We start from the raw sequence: 20,233 nt of genomic DNA, 5'->3' as shown, positions 1-20,233 counted from the left end.
CATCAGAGCACATGCATCAGACCTGCTTAGTCTGCACCCTAAAGGGCTAAAGAGAAGCTGCTATTGGATACAAGCCAGTCAGCTGGTTGTTCATGACCAAATGAATAGACATGGCAGAAGTCTTAATTCTGTAGAGTGTGCGCACGTATCCAAACAAACAAGAACAACACAGGGGCTAATAGTCTAAGACAAGTCAGCAAATAGTTATTGAAGATTGCCCCAGAAAATGGTTTGACATGAAAAAGTTAATACATGAAATCCAGAACCTAAATTCAATTTCACCTTTGCGGTCTGAGCATCCCCTAAACCATGCAGTGTCACAAGGAATTTTGCATTCACCATTTTGATAACTTTACCTTCTCCAGCTCCGTCTTATGTACTGGAGAACTAGACAATGGCCCATCAGAGTCTACTGCTCCCGTACAGTTGCTGCACACGTCTTTTATAACCTTAGGAGACAAGGCAAAACTTATTAATAATTCACAAATTACAAATCAGAGAAATTATATATGAATATGAAGGGATATGGGAAGGAGAATCCCACAGATGTTTACTAGGCTGGTAGGTGTCAGGCAGGCTGCCACTAGACCAACTTCTCCACCCTTGCTCCCCAAGTAATTTCATGTACAAGCTGGAGGAGACATAATGTCTAGAGATGGAAGGTTTCAATTTCTACACAAGCTAATCTCCAAGGCTCTCCTGAGTAAAGAAACCAACAGCGCTGCTGGTTTTCATGTGCTAGTTTTGCAACACGAACTCAGCTGACACCACCAAATTAATTTCATTATGATGACGAAAAAGCAGGATTAGATCCAAGGTCTTGCTTGTCAAAGTAGAAGGGTTTTGCATAATACACTACCCAGCTGCTCTTTCTTTGCTATTGGTGAATTAATGAAGTGCTGATCGACTTACAGTTAATACTGTGCGGTGATATTCTGTGGTATTTTTATATTATACTTGCACATTGACATAAAGGTATAGGTCAAAGTAATTGTAAATGTGTTCTTAGAAATGGGATTGGCATTAAGTCTGCTTTTAAAAAGTTAAAGAAAAATCCAGAACTGAATTCACTGAGATTTTGATAGAATTTGAAGAACTTCAAAACCTGAAACTATATAAATGTAAAAAAAGGCGATGAGTAAAGACAATTGATGATTCCCTATGGGCATAATTAAGTTTTTTATCCCTTGTGAGGTTACCACCAGCCCATAATCAGTCTGAAATTGCTTGTGCTGATGAGAACAGGTCCCGACTCTCCATCCAGATTCATGCTGAAGGGGTGCTGAGCTCCACACCTCTCATTACAGCCATGCAAACCACGCAAGGACAGCAGAGCCAAGCGAGCTATAAGAAAGGCATCCTACTCTGCTGGAAGCATTACCTCTAGACATGCAAACTTTCCTCTTTACATGTACATGTATGTGTTTTACACACCCAGCTCCTACCTTCACACTGTTTACAGCAAGCTCAGCTGGCAGAGAGGAGGATCTGGCCTGAGATCCCCCAGTTCCAGGGAAAACAGCAATTAGCTAACTGTCAAAATCCAGACTTCTTTAAAGGAGAGGAAAAGCAAAACAGCAAGCAACATCTTTTCAGTTTTGAACTTAACAGTTTTGATGTGGAAACTATTAAAGAGCTAAAGATGGCACCAAACAGTTCTTTCACAGCACTGAAGTTCTCTTTAAGGGTGAAGCTAAACAAATCAAATGTTTATGGGCTTACAAAGACCCTATTGCTACAACTCATGAGCACATCATAAATTACAGGCACTATATGCCATAAAGAAAGAAAGAGCACCAGCCCCATTTTGCAGATGGAGAACTTGTGAACAAAAGAAAGACTAAATCACTCACTCAATGTCACATAAAAAATTCTAAGCAGAGAAGGGAAATGAATCTACGCTTTTATTTCTGAGCTAGTACCTTAAAACACTTCAGCATCCTTTCTTGACTGTCTGAACTTCCCTATATCTTGTCCCAGAAACATACACACGGTATTTCATGGCACTTGGCACCCACTGTAACAGAATATTTAGATAGCTCTGTTGCAGAGCATTTGCACCCCAGAGTTAAATGTAGCTCTAAATTCCCCAAAATCATAAGCATATTTTTAATGTATCTTGTTTTATTTTCAGTTGCTAGTCCTCAGTACAGTGTAAATACACTGCTGTTTTCTTCCTAGAGAAATGTCACTGTACAGTTTCTGGGAACATTCATTTCTGTCTCCTGCATGACCCTGATTCAACGGCTCATGTTTTCAGCATCTGCTCACACCACACAGTTAGTTAATTTTGGCAAAGGCAGATAGTAATGGGAGTTACAGACAGAACAGAGGGAAATGATTTGGCAATACTAACTGAATAGTATGTGCAAAGTCATGCACTCAAGTAAATCCGGTTCTTATCATACCTCACATATTTAAGGAGAGGCTGAAGTGTTTAATTGGGTTGTAATTAAATTTTGATTAAAAAGATGACACACTGTCAAATAGAAGTTTGTGGCAAGATCTGAAGTAAATGCATATTCAAGGATCCCACACTTCATTTGGGTTCAAGGGGTTCACTGGCAAAGACCTATTCATCACCTTCTATGTGCAACATAATTGTGTTCGATGCACAGCATAAAACTCATACTTCTACAGCTCACCAGGATGAAATGTCTTTAATATATAATGGTTGCCTGGATGTACTCTCTGTAATTAGGTTTGTGGACAGCTGCCATTATAGATGTGGTCTGCACATGCTTATAGCTTTAACTCAAAATTTTAAGGATAAAACATTCCACCATTGTTGCCAACTTGCATAATTCCAATCACAAGACTCGGCATTTTGGTAAATTTTTTCTATGGAGTCTCCTGGAGTCATATGAAAACAAAAAATCACTGTTTTCGTTAAAAAATAATTGTGAGTGAGAGTGGGGAAAGGAGGTCAGAAAACTTTTATCCATTGCAATGAAAAGTGTGAAAATACGAATCTCCATGGCTCCAAAACTAGAAAGCAAATAAAAGGAATCCCGAAATGTGTTATTTTTAATAAAATGGCATAATCTGGAAGGCCATACTGAGAATAGTTTGTAATGGTGCATACTCCACTAATAGTACAAGTTTTTCCCACACATTAGAAAAGGGAAATCATTCTCTTTTTCTCACCACAAATCCTTTGTACATTACATATACACACTCACTGGGTGATCTGCCAGGAAAATCAAACTGAGATCATAAACGGACTACGTAGTCAAATAATTAAAATACAAAAGCAAATGTAATCAGAAAACTGAAGACCTTTCATTTCTTGGATAGTCTCAAAACTAAATACGTTTAAAATAATGTTATTCCATTGCAGGAATTTTAAATACCGCAATTACCATTACAATGTTACAATTTGTAGACTTCAGAACTGCTTCTTTCAAATGCAGACCTGGAAGAAACTTGTGCAGCCTGAACTATTTTATTATTCTTTATTTATGTTATAGAAAGGTCTTGAATTGCCAGCTGGATCAGATAAACACCAGAGATAGCATTGACTGCAGTGACGAGGAATAGAGGGGAAATATTCGCAGGTACAAAGCTGGAAAGATTCCCTGCCCCATGCCATTGACAGTGATGGGTGAAGTCAGTGGAATTTCTGCCACGTGATGCGTCTGGAATATTTCTCTCTGTAAAACTATCTTACTACACAAGCACTCACATTTACTGTAAGACCTTCATACCTGCTGTCACCTACAAATTTCTGTAGTTATTATAACTTATTTTAAATGGCACACCATGACTGGAGGCAAAATACTCACCATACATGCAAAGTCAGAAGAATCAAATAAGATTTTTCCAGCTACCTTCAAAGATCCAGGCTTCAGATAAAAAGCACAGACTATGCAGTAAAAGCAGAAAGCTAGCTGCTTGCCAGCCAGACCCTGCCACACAGAAACCCAACAAATTCCAAGTAAAAGTGCTAAATTTGTAGCTAGTTCGTTGTAGTTGATCTCTTTGGGACCTGATAAGGGATAAGACTGAGTCTTCCTGCATTTTAGGAGCTTGCCAGCCTCTCTCCTGGTGGATACCAGTGGGATGAGTTCAGGCTGCAGGCTGCGCTCACCACAGGGATGTGATTACAGCACCTTGTCTCGTCTCATGTTTTCATGTAACTCACAGGAGAAGCTCACACGTTTAATGTGATCAAGTTCAAAAGCAATTAGAGAGAAAGCTGATGCCTGAATGCACATTTGCTTCACTTCTGTATGTAACCAGGCTAGAAAGCTATCCAGACAACCCACCCCCTGATCCCAATCTACCCACGTGTTTCACAAATACAGGAATTGCTAGAAATGGGACAGGCTGAATCCCCTGACTCGTCTTTGCTGCTTAACTCTGAAGATAGCCATATTGTAAAGCTGAAATCTGCTTATGCACAACACAGCAGAGGGAAAGGGTTTGGCTCCAGATGTAACTCTGTACTTCTCATTCCTGAAACACCCCTTTTTCAGTGCTGGAGGAGTACTGACTTTCTGCGACCTTTGTTATTTTGGCATGGCTAAATTCTCATTTACTCTCCCTTTTGGACCCTTGCACACTACATTCACATCCATCTGTTCCTCCTTAAGAAAGCACCAAAACTGTGCTAAGAGCACTTTGCAGTGAAGAAATGTCCCAAGAAGTTTACCTAGATAAAATAGAGGAAATGCAGAAATGATTCACATTATAGCCCATGCTTTAAGTCTCAAAAAAAAAAAAAAAAAATGCTGTTTACCTTCTGTACTGGAAAACATCATTCTCATGCATCCCCTAACTGGAAAAGATTAATCTTTCTACCTTATTGCTATTTGTCTCAACAAAGTGGGGTGAGATTCTAGCAGACTAGAATCGTTAGTGCCTTCTTTAGTGCCTGTATATCCCCTTAAAAATACTTTTCTGACATATTCAACGAAGACAACTCCTGTATCCTTTCTCCTGCGCTGTTACCATGAAGTCTATTGCCATATATGGCCACTGGATCGGGCAGAGCCCAGGGAGGGAGGCGCTGGGTGGCTGGGGAGGGTGGCTGGACGCATTGCTGCTGCAAGGGCAGAGGTACCCTGTGCAAGGGGAGCTGCATCCCCAGCCCAGGTGGTGCAGAGATGCAGACTGCACTTTAGGCTGTAAATCTGAGCTAGGCATGATTTAAGGCTGCAAGTAGGAGAGAGGATGAATACTATCTCTTGGGGAAAGCAAGGGATCAAGTCTCAGCCCTCCTGGGTTCTGCTCAGAGATCTGCTACAGCTTGCATTTGTGATTTTAGCCAAGAAATCAAAGAAAATTTATCCCTGAGAAAACAAGCAAATAGGATGTTTGTGGTTCTGTATTCACTGGGGGTTTTTTTGTTTGGGGTTTTTTTTTTTTTAAATTTACATATGCATCTGCTTTTTTTAAGTAATGTATTGTTTTCCATGATGCCACACAAACACACGCTGGTTCACAGCCAGGATGGGGTCCTCTGGCTCTGTCCTGCAGGCTGGTCAAAGATGTCACACACAGCTCAGTCTGTTGCACCTCGAGATCATGCCCTAAATGGTTCTTACGCAAACATGCTGACCTTGCTGTGGTTTGTAGCAAGGTATCTAAAACCTTCTCTTTGAAAAAATAGGGATGTAAGTCCTGGGAGGTTTAATTTAGTTTGCAAATCCTTCATTGCTGGTGATGATGCGCAATGGAGGAAGAACCCAGCCTGACTGTCTGGGGACACAATATGCTCCAGAAGTTACTTATAAACTAACAAACACTATATGAAAATCTCTGGTACTGAGTATGCAGCCCCAAATGCACTTTTTCCAGTCAGTTTTAAGGCATGATCTTTCAGCATTTGACTCTACTCAGCTGCAAAATGGAGATAATAACCTCTTTGGGGAACATTGCTTCAACCAAGAAAGTAATGTCTGAAGTGTTTTGAGATTTCTAGCTGGAAATTCCCATAGAAAGTAAAACCAGCCACACAGTGTTTACAGTTACAAGCTCAGTTTTGTGCTGATTTAAACTGGTAAAAGAAGAGCTCTCGCAGTAATTTATTCTTCAGTAAAACTCAGTTCACATTAAGACCAGAGCCCAGAAGTTACTTGACTCCCCTCACTAAGCTCAGGGCAGTGAAAAAAAAAGATGTTTTCAGAGACTTCTATGAGAGACAACATGCAGTTACCAAGCCTCTGGGTAGGACAACCAGATTAACAGCCCTACGAGGAGTGTTGCAGGGTCTTTGCATGACTGGAGATCGGTTACAAGCTTGATTTTCTTCCCTCTTCAGGGGAAAAAAAAATCCCGCTTATTAAAAGTTCAGAACTGACTGAACATTGTCAAAATGATAGATGCAGAAATGTCTACTTACGCCTGAAAGATTCACTGCTCAATTACAAACCCTCGACTGAAGAGATTGTTGCAAAATGGCCGCACACCGTAAAATGAAGAAAAGTTAACAAAGGGTGCCTAACATTAGGGAAAAATGAAACTCAAGGCCAGTGCTCCAGAATGACAGATTACCTCTCATGCATGATAAATCAGAAATACATTTCTGCAAGAGGCAATGCTAAGAGGAAGAGAAGGCCTTGGGATCAGACACCATGGCCATTTCCTCCTTCTACCGGTCTTCCACAAGGAGCTACTTCAGAACATAATTTCTTTGGCATCCATGTATTTTTAATATTAAGAGCAGTCTTCTGTGGCCTAGTCTGAAGGTCCTGCACACAGAACACATTCATTGGTATGAATGAAACCACTAAACAAGCATCTTCTTGTAATGTCATGTTCTTAGTAGTCCTTTTATTTTTAATGTAGCATTTCCCAGTGATGCTGACAAATGTAGTTTCAACCAGTCCGTTGGATGTGCTGAGACAAACAGGCAGATTTAAGACCTTACTTGACCACAAATGCACAAAAGTGCACACAGATGCACATGCACTCAAGAGCCCATGGAAAAAGCTCATATTTGGGTCTGAGTGTGTAACTGCACACATTTTTTCATGCACATTTTTGTGGGAACATTTTAGGACTCAAGTCTGGAAAATTCCACCCCTTTATGTTGCCCACCATATTACTGCTATGATCTCAGCTCTAGCCTGAATTTATACTAGTTACGCTCCTTGCTCTAAAAGCTTGACAGGCTCTTTTGTGACATCAGCTACCCTTTTTTATCAAGCATCTCTTAGCTGGTAAACCTGAAACTCCCCTTGTGGTTTCCAGTCTAGACTTCAATTTGCACTAAGTTTATCAGCTGGGTTTTTTGGTGTCATCTTTACAAAAAAGGCCTAAAATATTCTGCATTTATTTCAGACTTGTCTTCCATAGATATTTTAAAATTATTTGCTTAAATAAACATACTTTATACCAATTACATCTGACTTTAAAAAAAAAAAATCATCTGGTTTAGCTTTGACAGGAAAAATAGGCCTCCAAAGCCATTTTGAGCTTTTCAGGCTTAAGAGTAAAACTTTAATTTGACACTTACATATAAGTTAACGAGAACCCGTTGTTCCTGGGTGATAACCTGGCTCCACAGGCACATATTGGTACAGTATCTTTGACAGAGAAGGTATGTTATGATTAAAAAAATGTGGTTGCAGAGAGCTTTCTCATTGCTGGTCTCTGAAAGGTGACAGAGCTGGGTGACTCTGCCCCTCTGAGTGACAGGCAGGGAAAGCTCAGACTGCTTCCCCCAAGACAAAGCAGTGATCTCGTTCTCAGTATAGAAACTTCCTACACAAAGCCACAGACGATTTTCAGATGCTTACTTAAAGTAAGGCTTGAATGACAAAAAATAGTTATTTTCATAATAAAAAAACCCCAAACTTAAATTTTGATACATTTTTAAAAGTACAAAACCCAGCACTTTTTATCTCCAAAAGCTATACTTCCTCTTGAAAACACTGGAGCTGTTGCAAGAGCTGCACAGACCATTTTTGGTTAGCTGTTGGATAGGCAATTTGTACTGTACAGTACAGAGAGTGCTGCAGCAGTGCTGAGGACTTGGAAGTTGAGTGTACAGTAGCACTGCCATGTACTTGAAAGAGTTTTATTAATAGGGAGCTTTTCAGCATAAAGGAACTAAGTAAAGTGCTGTCAGACTGTCTCCAAATGCTTTGCAGATAACAGACTGTCCGGCCATTCACCCTCAGGCACACACAACTTTGTTAACATGCAACTGTACAAAATATTTTTCTTTTTATTTTTTTTAATTAAAGTATCAGGAATGCATCTGGAATATGGAAAAATCTAGAAGTGCTCTGTCTGCCTGTATGGGGAATGCTCTATGTACAATTTAAAATAAAATAGATTTAAGAAAAACTGAAAAAAGAAAACTATTTTTATGAAAGTCTGATAAACGCCAATGAATTCAGCTTTACTAAACCCAAGTTTAGAAAAACACAGGAAATAATGGTGCAGTTACTATGATCTAATTACAGTGGAATTCCCTCAGAAAAGAATATGATTTATTAATTTCTTTTCATTCTAATCTGTGTTTTTGAAACTCCAGGTGAGTTAGTGGGACACTTGGATCGTGCTAGATTTTAAAACTTAAAACAAGACACTGATGTTAGAAGAAGCCTAACAAATACATGTCTATGATTAGTTTCTATTAAAAAGACAACAGAGAGTGTGTTTTCTAAGCTAAGATATATAAACTTGTGGTAAAAACCAAACACACACAAACCACAAGCCCCCAAACAGTAGATTCAAATATTGCAAAATAGGAAATTACAGATTGATTTTGCTTTAGCAAATTTACCCACAGAAGAACTCATACCTCTTAAGTTACATTTTATGTCTCCCTCTTCTGCAGAAAAGCTATCTGCCATCAGGAAATTCCTTTGTGTTTAATTCGATTGTATTTGGTAAAATACATTTTGTTATTAGAAGAATAAGTACCATATAAGGTTAGATGAGAGCACAGCATGGAGAATGCCTGATGAGTCTTATGCATTCAGACTTTTACATGCATTTAAAAGGCTGGATTTCAAGGCCTGAAAACAAACTACAGAAACTGCAGGGATAGTTTCCCACACTACTTCACTGACCTCCTCATTTGAGACTAGCAAAGTCCAATACAAATACCAGTATCCTGGTTAGGATCTAAAAATGCAGTCCTTGCATTGGGATTTTCCACATTTGCAGACAATGAACAGAAAGGAGTGGAAGATGACAAAATCCTATTTCTCAGAAGTCTGCATACCCAGAACAAACCATAGCAGATGATAATCCACTAAACCAGGATTACCAAATTTTAACTGCATTCAGGAAGCTGAAGGATCTTTCCCCATCCAGAGCAATACAAAAGGTATCTCATCAGAGATCTGTCTGTTTAAAAAGGCGACTGTGAAACTGGTATGCCCAGTTTTTGCAGGGTACCCTATGGCAGTTATGCATATATACCACTCTAGAAAGCAACCTGGGTGCCAGCCCCCTCCACCTTAGGGAATGGGAGCCTTCAGCTCACTACCAGTGTGCCCTAAACACCAAAGCTTTCTGGAATATGAGGTGGAGATGAAAATGGAAGGGAATTTGCCACTTCTACTCTTGGTGCCAACTTATTGTGTAATTAGCAGTGAAAACCATATGCAGCAGATGTGTAATACTGACCTACTCGTTGCCCAAGATGTTGCTTAGAGGCCTGAACTGTATTTCTGCAGTCCCAAATTAGATGGGATTTAAGTGGTCTGGATTTGCCTGAATGTTACTGTTCATACCTCAGTTTTTAACAGCAACTGAGCAATGGAAGACTTTTGTGGGTGGAAAAGCTCCTGGTCAGAAACTTCCCCTTACCTTTAGCCACTGTTCTGCCTGCTCTTTGCTCTGTACTGCCAGAACCAGGGCATCTGCTCCTTGGTGTGAGATTTTCAGCTCATGCTTCTTCTTTTTGCTGTCTTTGGGAATGTACGTGATACTGCAGTCATTCAGGAGCAGCTCCATCTGGGGCTGCTGGTCCTTGGAACTTTTGTAACACTAAATAAATATAAGAGAAGTTCAAAAGTTAGATGTCGCCTTTCCGAACCTTGGGGGAAAGCTGTTATTATTTAGAAATGCTATGTTTAAATTTTTGATATTTTCTGCGTGCCCCTTTACCACATACCACAGAGTTCAGCCAACGCCAACTTCGCTTTTCTCCTCCTTATCCTCTCTGTAAAGCAAAATTACTTCCAGACTGGCATTAATAGACATCTTTAATTGCCAGACAGGTATAACGTATGGAGAGCATTAAGCTTCTCTGCATTATCCTTATGACTCAACCTTGACCCTGATCAGGTAGGAAGAGGGTGATTTAGGATAGCTGTTCACATGTAGCAGCAGAATAAACTTGTATAGTTAATGACTTTAAAGCCTAGATGCTTACCCTGCCCTGCAGCAACAGCCTGATGTATCAAGGCAAACCTACGCCAGTGCCTACACACTGCAGCTACAAAGGCTCTGGCACATGCCCTAGTCAGCTGTTCTTTTTCTTGAGATAAGTAAAAAATTGTCACACTGTGGAAAGGGAGCAAACTCGCACACGGTAACTTTTTAGCTAATTCAGTTTAATCAGTCACTGCACAAAGCCACATAAATCTCGATGTTAGTTTACCCTTTATCCTGGACAAAACTACATGACTTACCTGCAGTTTTTTCCCTCAGTAGTAGGTGCTGTCAGTGAACAACTATTTCATGCTGGATCACTGATGACCTGCTCTATGTTTAAATTGGTGATCTAAAGATTAAGGGTTTTGTGTTACGTCACTTGTTCTATAGATCTAGTCCCTATTCCCATCTTCTAACACATCAGTATAGTTGAAGATCATCAAGTTGTCGTAGAGTGCCAGAATAGAGGACAACATTTAATTGGGTATATGCATGTCCGGTTATTTTATATTCTTACGTAAATTAGGGTTTTACCCATGCAGATACGCACAAAGGTATCTGATAATAAAGAAAACTAATTTGTGTGTGCAGACATAGAACAGTTGAGTATAAATGTGAACAGAGAAAATCACATGAACTTTTGTATGTCTGCAGCAGTATTCATGTAATGGTGCAACTGTCAGGAAGACAGTAGCTGTTAGAAGCATGTTCTAAACCTTGCAACTTAGGCTGAACAAATACAGCCACTCTAAACCAGCCCCTGCAAATCATTCATAATCCTCCTTCCCTCTCCAAAGCCCATTAACTCAAAGTTTCTCTAGCTTGGTCGCAGGTTTTAAGTTTGCAACATCAAAAAAATCCTAAGTTTTCAAGCTGTGAAATCTTGAAACCATACAACATTAGTCACATTAAGAAGCAATAAACAGCACAGAATTCGCTTTATATTAATTTAAATATTTTGTTAATAATTATACATTACTAAAACTGAAGTATTTATATATTAAAGGGCTTTAAGTGAAAAATTATTCCCTACTAGAAGCTATTTCTAATATCTAATTCTAATTAAAATATTTGGTTTTATGATGACAACTGCATTTATAACACAAGCTATTACTAATCCCTAAGAACATATATTCGTTTGACTTGCACATCTCATAAGTTAAATGTCTAAGTCCCCCTTCAAACAATAAACTGATCTTGTGTAATTTTGTCATTAGACTCCTATTGTGATTTTTACTTTCTTAATCCCCATTACAGAATTACTGAAAGACAATCACTGTCAGGGGAAAAAAAAAGCTTTTCAGACCACACATGTGGCTAAAGAAAATGAAAATACGAAAATATCATTTTTCTGTACAGAACAACAAACATAATTGTAGAAGAAATATTGTGTGTCTTCAGAGAAAACCTTTATTTTCCCCTCTTTTTTTCTTTTCTTCAAGCTGTTATCAGATGGTCCTGAAATTTGATATGACCCTGGTATATGGCAATAAAAATGTGCACTAAGCATAATGGCATGATAACAATATAATACAGAATGAATTGGAATCAACATTCTTTCTGACACTTAAATAGAAGAGGATGGAAAAAATAAATCTTCAGTAACCACTGAAAACTGGCAAATGAATTCCAGCTATATTTTCAGAAACCTCCTACCCAGATACCCCGATTTCATATACCACCACGAGCATAAACGTACTTGGAAAGCTATGTTGTAAGAGTGTAGAATAATAAAGTTCTGTAGAAGATGTTCTACCACCTGTTAATCAGCTTTTAACATTGGGATATTGCAGTAATTATTAGTTACATAATTGGTTACAACTGCTGGAAGCACCAGACAGGAAGACAGAGAGTGCCTAAGACCCCAACTTATGTATTACTGTAAGCATTAGTTCACTTACAATGACACAGAAATGAGTGTTTCCCTCAATTAGGCTCTCTTTTCAGAAAACAAAAAGACATCTATGAGCAGATCATTTAGTAACTTATGGAATCTTTCACTGGTGCCTCCAATCAGAAAGAAACATAACAGATATGCTTAAGGAACAAATATATCCACTTGTTTCTTTCTTTTCTATAATGCAGCTGTGCATCATGTGAATACTGCATCTGTAATTACCGCTGAACAGATGGCAAAGGTTTAGTTTAAAATGTATACATTACCACAGCATATGCTGCCAAGTGAATTCTCAGTCTAACAAGGAACTTTTCTCTCCAGCGGTCTGATCCAACAGTTCATACACAAAGCTCCCTATGAGATTTTTGGTCCACAGGGAATGAAAGATTGGATTTACAGTTTCAGCAATTCTTTTTCCAAATGAAATATGTTAGAAGCTAATAGGCCAGACTTTCTTTCCAATATGAGGGAACTGCCTGGGTTTAAGTTTAAGTGCCATAAAAGTCAAAGGTCTAAGTGGCTAAATGATACACTAATAATTTCAGTGCTTCTCTGCTTCTTGGGTAAATCATAACCAAACTCTTTCGTAAGGTTACTGCAGACTTGGCCACTGTTTCCAGAACATATTCCAAAAACCAGATTCCTGTAAAAATAAATACATCATCTAAAAGGTACAAAGAAAATATAGCTGGATAAAAATAAAAATTACCAGTAGTTTGTTTTCTTTGATAACACACAGTAGTTTGGTCCATTGCCCAAAACGTTTCTTTCTGAGGAGGAAGGCACAGATTTTGGCATCCTTCACCAGATCCATAGAGGCCTCCTCGGAAGGCCACTGATGTCTCATTTTCTTCCCCTTTCCATCCTCCTCCTCTTCATCGTAGGATTCATAAGAGCTGCTCATTGCATCTGAGTCATAATCTTTAAGGAAAACGTAAAAGTGTTAAGTTTAGCAACGAAGCGTACTGAAATAACCGAAAATCTCAACAGGGTTCATTTTAAGTTAAGGTTTTTGAAAGTCAGCCATGAACAAATTACAGTTTCAGTGCTTATGAGTACCAATACATTAAGTTAATTTAATAAGAGATGCTGATCCATTAAGAAATTTTATAGAAGACCCATACTGATACCTTGGGAATTTTAACTGAAAGAATGAGCTGGAAATAAATACTTAGGATTTTAGGTGGTTGTTTATTATCTTCAAAATATTACTTAGGAGATACCTTCATCTTTTGTAATTCTTTTACAGAGAAGCATCTTCATCTTGCCCTATTGCATAATGCAAAATGCAGGCACAGAAATGTCTGTATTTGTACAGCATATTAAGAAACAAAAGCTGAATATGACAAAGGTCACAAGAGTAAATTATAGGGCACTATCTACCTATCATAACAACTCTCAAATACAGCACCTGCATTGATACAGTTAGCGTTGAATAGACAATGCTGTTCCTTGAAGTATGGATTCCGCTGGAGTTACAGGCATTCTGCTAAAACCGTTATGTTAGCCTAAACAGTTTAATCCTGCTCTAAGTTTGGTGATATAAAGGCAAGATTCCTTTTAATTAAACAATCTTTGTTCAGGCCTTTCATTTTCAACAGTGCAATCAGCTCTATCAGTTCCCTCAACTAGAAAACTAATTTGCCATTATCAAAGAACCCTCTCTTCCACCGTCGATACTTACTTATTTGTTTATGTGGGCATATAAGTAAAGCTCCTCAGATGATAAGACCCAAAGGCATGCCTGTTATCCACTGGCATGTGCTCCCATCGAGGAGACTTGATTGGAATATTCTCAATAGCTGAAATTTCGTCTAAACATTTCAAGGAGACTTTCATATATTTTTAGGCCAGAAGGTGGAAGAAAAATCTCTCATTTGCTTTAGCTAGGTATTTAGGCCACATTGGGACGTAGGAAGGAGACCTGGGACGAGCGGGAAAAGGACAAGAGAGTGGATTGCTGGAAAGCTCATTCTAAATCAGTTCCTCCCTACGTGCAGAGTCAGTATGGGATATACCGAGACCTCATATCTCTGAATCAAGACTAGATATTCTGATCCTATTTGTGTTTTCACAAAAGTACACAAAATAGTGTATCTTTGGTCCAAAGTGAAATAAAAATAAAATTTCCAGCTGTTGAAACTTTTTTATTTTTATATTTAATTGAATTGCCATCTTCTGGTCAATTCAGCTACGGAGTGTTTAGTTTCGGGCAGCTCCATATGGGCGAGTGGCAAAACCTTCAGATAATTAATTAGATTAATTGTAGGAAGTGCTGATTGAGACTTCAAAGTAGAGATGGAAATTCTGCACGTTAAATATTCTAGAGGTACTTCCTATGTGGCTCTCAAGCAGCCCATGTGCAGATTGCATGTTAGCAATAAGTTGCGGTTGCAGGTTCATCCAAATCTCTGTTTATAGGATGAAAGCCAACAGGAGCTTCTGAGGCTGACATTTCTGGACTCCCATCCTCGCACAGTCTAACAAGTTCTCTGGGGACCTGCTGCCATATCCTGCCCATTAACTACTCCCCATGTTTCTCTTCTCCTTGGGTTGTGGGACTCTTGGCCGGAAGACGAGTTTGCCGTGTGACTCACACCAGGCAGGATGACCACCCTGGAGTACTCATACCATCCGGGCTGAAACCTTTCATGCTCTTTGCCACCTCCGGCTTCTATTCTTCGTTCTCTAAACTGCTGCATCATGAGCAAAACAAGGCTTCCAGGCTCTGGACACAAACTAGCTTCTCTACACATTGTAAAGTGACTATTTTAACATAAATAGCGTAGGCCGTCTACTACCCTTGCGTAAGCAGACATTCAGAAAGTCATGCAGACAAGTCCAGCGTGTACGTATAATTTCCAAGGGTTTTGAAGCAGTATTACTTCTACCTAAAATTCACTGCGAGCTGCATTTGGGAAGTAGCTTCCTATTAAAAAATTCTAACTTGTGGAAGCAAACTGTGTAAAGGTAAGTTGTGGAAAGGCTACTAGTGAATAAACCCTGTCATCTCTAATTTTCTCATCATGGTAAGCAATGAAACCGGCTTGACAGTAAACTGTACATAAGATCTGAAATCTTATTGTGTATATGTTCACTCCAACATACTCTTTAGGTCTTGGAGTGGGAAAGGGAGCGAGAGAAAGGAGAGAACTACAATACGTGTAGAGAGAGTGAAAAGAGTCTCTCCAGAATAAAGATATTTTATTGTCTACTGAAGTCTCAGAGACTGAGATTCACTGACACATGTTCCAGTGCTGCTGATCTACCTTTTTTTTTTACATCTCCTGCATTTTCTATTATTCTGATTATCTGATTATTCTAGATTCTTTTGACATTGGCTTTTCATACTTATATTCATCAAAATTTTCCACTCTTAGGGGGTGAAAATCACTGTGGACTTTCAGATTATTTGTAATACCATATTCAAAAAATTAGTCTGTAATAATATAGGCATACTGTACAGACCAGTAGGTTTTAACAAAGAGAGAGTTATCAGACAAGGCATACACAGTCTTGTTTTCATCTACATGCAAGTGTTTTCATCTACATGCAAGATTACAGGGACTTGGGGAAGTTATAGTTATTTCATTTTCATTATCTATATTCTGCAATTTTCTTCTGCTGTTGTTCACCTTTACAGGTAGGACACATGGTATGTAACCCTCGTTGCCATTGATGACATTATAAAATATTCCATAGGAGTGCTTACTTAAGACAATGATATCTATCCCAACATTGTTCAACAGTTCATTCTTGCACTTCTTATAATTCTAGCACTTCTTTGTTATGGTCTTCTCCACCTCCAATAGCCTGAGCAGCTAAGGTTACATCTTTGGTTAATACACTGCTTTGGTGGCTTATTTTAATGACCACACACACTGGATTTAGTGGAAGTTTTGCTTGAGTGGAGATTTATTACTAATGGCATATTGAATTTAAAAGCAACTTTATTACTGATGAAAAGCAGAATACTTGTAACACAAACTAAAAGAGATGATAAGGAGTTCAGGACAGAAGAAAATAAAGCAAAATCACACCAAGTGAGATGATAAATTACACTAACAGAGATTTAGATGTCTGGACATATATACTTAAATTATGGAATTATTGATGAACTTTAAAGGCTGATATCCTAAATATTTTTATGGATTTGGATGGTTAAGTACAATAAGAAACCAGTTTCATATTTTGTCTTTTTTTTCCCTAGGTGATCCTTTAGCAGAGATATTAATATTTGTTCTGTTAATATTTTTCTGCCTGAGCATGCCTCTTGTTTAATGACAAAACACAAATCAGCAGTTCACTGGATTACAGGGTGTAGCAGGACCACCCTACCGCATTTCAAGGGAGGAAATGAAGAGAGGAGTGATTTTGCTGCTCCACTAAGACCGTACGTTCCTTCACTCGCTTTACAGTATATGAAACTCTTTCTTACTTAGTAATATAGATACCTTGAATTTCTTAGGTAAATTAAGATAACCTCCGTTTGTGCAGTGTACAAGTGAATAACTAACATTCTAAGCTGACTCCTATGCATGTGTTTTAAAAAGAGTGACATAATTTTATTTATAATTTTATGTTCTGGTTCAAATAATAAAAACGGCTATAAAATGGGGAAGATATGCCTTTAATCTTTGGGCCATAGAAAATAACGATTAGTGATAAATCAGCCATACGCAAGTAATAAATCACCCCAGCCAATAAAAAAGTAGCAAAAAGGAAAAACTTTGCAATTTTTTGGTACATAAAGGCCTGTTGACTGACCCCGTGTGACCTCACAGCAGTCATTTCATCGATTCATCAGTGTGATCTCAGCGTAGCTTCCCTTAAGTGCATAGGTCTTTGGATAAGTATTTGGACATGAGAAAGAGCTGTTGCAGAAGGATGTCCTGGTGGTCAGTTAGGAGGCAGCCCTCTGCCTTTTGCACTAAACGAGTAGTCACAAAAATGCTGTAATGTGCATCAAACGTGGCTTATGGGGGCCAGTATGGGTGATTTATCCCTATCCACAGTGTGTCATCAGAAATGCTGCAAATCGCATCTTTTCAGTAATCCCTTTTTCCTTTTTGTCTACTATAGCAAGTAATTCAGTGCAATAGAGGTGTACCAGTAGATCTGCAGATCAGCACCAGTTTCTGAGACCTCCACATTCACAGTATCACCAGTTTAGAGGTACTCTAGACTTTAGACTCTGGACTATACTTAACTCTGGACTCCTGGTCCAATGCCCCCACCATGTTCATGGTTAAAAGCTGTCCAAAAGACCAGAAGCTGATTTGGACCCCCTGTGTCCAATAGCAGCTGAAACATGTTTATATGCCTCTACCTTGAGCTCCGGGTTTAGTTTCTTCTGAAAAAGAGCCTCGTTTGTGCACACCAAAACAGTTCTGCAAACCAAACTGATGCATGGCCAGTGAGGATAACCAGAATCGGCCCCAGATGGTCAAAACCACACCTATGACACAGCACTAACAGAGATGTAGGTGTTGAACACCAAAAAACCTGAAGGATGCTGGAATTACCAATTGCTCAGAAACTGGTCTGGATATATATTACTCACTGGAAGTGATGTACTCGGGAGCCTTTCCAGGGCTAAGTGGCACTGCCTCTTCATAATAGCCTTCAGGAAGGGAAGATGTTGGTAATGGTGGAGGCCCATTATCTGGTGGCTAATAAAAGAAAAAAAGAAAGAAAAAGACTCCAACTGAGTCCTTTGGGGATATAAACACAGTACAATCTTACTTGCCATTGTTAGGGATGGCAAAATCAAGATAACTATATTAAAAGAAGTCCTTCCTACAGCAGCATTAAGTGGTAAAAATATTGAAAGGATATAGTTATCTATTTAAGAATTAGAAACTTAAAGGGTCTATGTAGGAAAGAGATTTCTGCTGAAAGACCATTTACAGTGTTAAGTTATTTATTAGTATTTTACATCTAAAATAACTCATATTACAGTAGCAATCAACAGTTTGGTTGGACAGTTTAGAAATAGCCTGGGCTTGCAGAGATAAACGACAGATAATTTAGATCATATTTTCATGATGTATTTTGTTTTTCAGTGGCAAGTCAACTCTTAATACAGCCATTAATTTTTAAAATGCTCTTTCTACATAGTGAAAACTAAACTATAACCAAGGAAAAGTTTGGAACATCAAGGAACTATTATATGATAAAATAAATATTTCAAATATCAGGTCAAGTTCTAAAATGCATTTTTTTCTAAATATAAACCTGTTTTAAATTTTAAACTGACTGACTGCTGGTATGTTGATACAGTAACAAAGTAAATTTAGTGACTTCTTCCATATGACTTTACTGTTATATTTACTTAATGAGTACCAAGACAACAGTATTTTATAGAATTCATTCATATTTGCCACAGGTTTATAATTCCATATTTTCATCTTGGAGAAAAATACTGAAGTCTTTTTCCAACACCAGTGGTTTATTATATGATCACAAATATGTAACTTGTAAGCAGGGTCTCATTTCTGCAGTAACTTTTTTGTGCAATACATCTTTCTCTTTTTTCATGTAAGGAAAGAGATGTTTATCTGCACTGGACTGATCCAGTCTAAACTTGGGGAAAGAACAGAGATACCGAAGTATGAAACTAGTCGCGTTCAGCTTTGCTCATCCAGACGCTTCTGGTGTGCAGTTCAGTGGGCTCAACAGTCTAGTAGAGGCACAGAGCCTTCTTCTACATAATATAAATGAAGCCACAGTGACTAGACTCCTCTTTTGCTAAAAACCTAAAGTCACCCAGGAGGAAGCTGAGCTTTAATAACGTGAGATAGCTGTAATGAAATTAATTCTGTGGGCACTTACAGGCTTGGATTCATCTTTGCAGGTTTCAGAGCTAGACATCTCCAAATCTCATTACCTATTACACATCTATACTGGACACCTAATTCTTAACGACTCCAGCAAGACAAGTCCCACCCTTAGTGTGCTCTGTAGTTAAATTCACCTTGCTGGTAAGTGCTTGTGTATTCCTGATGTGCAGGAAGACAAGTGAATAAACCTGCCCTTCAGCTCATCCAGCGCTGGCTTCCCCTTGTGCACTGAGTAAAATCAGAAACTTCCTCATGAACAATGACTGATTTGTGACTGAACACAGAAATTCTTGGTCAGATTGAGATTTACACTAATACTACTTCTATATCAAATGATACAGCCAACTTCATATGTCACAATTAGTTACAGAGAAGAGATGGCAATTACTGTTATCTGCAATGCGACCCAAATAAGTTTTCCTCACAGACCAGATTTGCTAGAGAAATTACCTGTCAAAAAGCAAAATAATGAAAAAATACCACTTTTAGCATATTTTCCCTGTGATTCTGCTGGAAAAAAAAACCCAAACTACAAATCTGCACATAATCACAAAATAAATGAGTCTTTCCAGGTTAGCTGCTACTGGCAACAAGCGTAACGGACACGAAAAAATATTTCATGTTCATTAATATTGGAAAAATGATGGCACATTATGAATTTTGCCCTACACACCTGCAGACATCAGCTCTGTGTGGCCTGAACTGCTAGATACAATGGGGGAACAGCCTCCAAAAAGCCTGTGTTTTCTCCCTTCACGCAGGTGGGCAGAGCCTTGCTCAAGTGAGTCGGGGTTAAGTATTGTTCCTGGAGCAATGTAGGTTCATACCACCCCTTTCATAAGACAGACATATTAATATCTAGGTCTAGCCTTAAACTATTTTCCCTGTCAGGTGTATATACGATATATGAAATTCCTATCATTATTAAACCTAATTCACCCAGGAAATACCCATCTTGAGAGTCATTCTAATTTTGATTTAGCACAGCACCAAGGTTTCAAAGCTATCTTTTATCCAGAAACAAATAAGAGGTTCCAATAAAGATCGGGGGGGGGGCAAAAAAAAAAATCCTTGTTTTAAGACAAAATGTTATTCAGAAAGAAAGAAAAAAGGAAATGAAACACAAATGGTGCTTGTCTGAGTTCGACCC

The 20,233-nt window shown here is 38.6% G+C and overlaps 1 protein-coding gene across 4 annotated transcripts in view; it reads right to left on the bottom strand.

The window, feature by feature from the left end:
• The window catches only part of AFAP1 (actin filament associated protein 1), a 120,831-nt gene that overhangs the window by 29,150 nt on the left and 71,448 nt on the right, over positions 1-20,233 (bottom strand). For all 4 annotated transcript variants that reach the window (XM_064449077.1, XM_064449075.1, XM_064449078.1 and 1 more), the window contains exons 4-7: positions 17,805-17,913; positions 12,951-13,162; positions 9,775-9,954; positions 357-449 (exon numbers count right to left, since the gene is read on the bottom strand). In XM_064449077.1, the coding sequence (XP_064305147.1) occupies positions 357-449; positions 9,775-9,954; positions 12,951-13,162; positions 17,805-17,913 (594 nt within the window). The remainder of the gene's footprint in view (positions 1-356; positions 450-9,774; positions 9,955-12,950; positions 13,163-17,804; positions 17,914-20,233) is intronic.

This window comes from Phalacrocorax carbo, chromosome 4 (assembly GCF_963921805.1).
Source record: "Phalacrocorax carbo chromosome 4, bPhaCar2.1, whole genome shotgun sequence".
NCBI classification, from domain to species: domain Eukaryota; kingdom Metazoa; phylum Chordata; class Aves; order Suliformes; family Phalacrocoracidae; genus Phalacrocorax; species Phalacrocorax carbo.
Note: the sequence above shows the minus strand (reverse complement) of the source record. Positions and strands in the feature narration are given on the sequence as shown.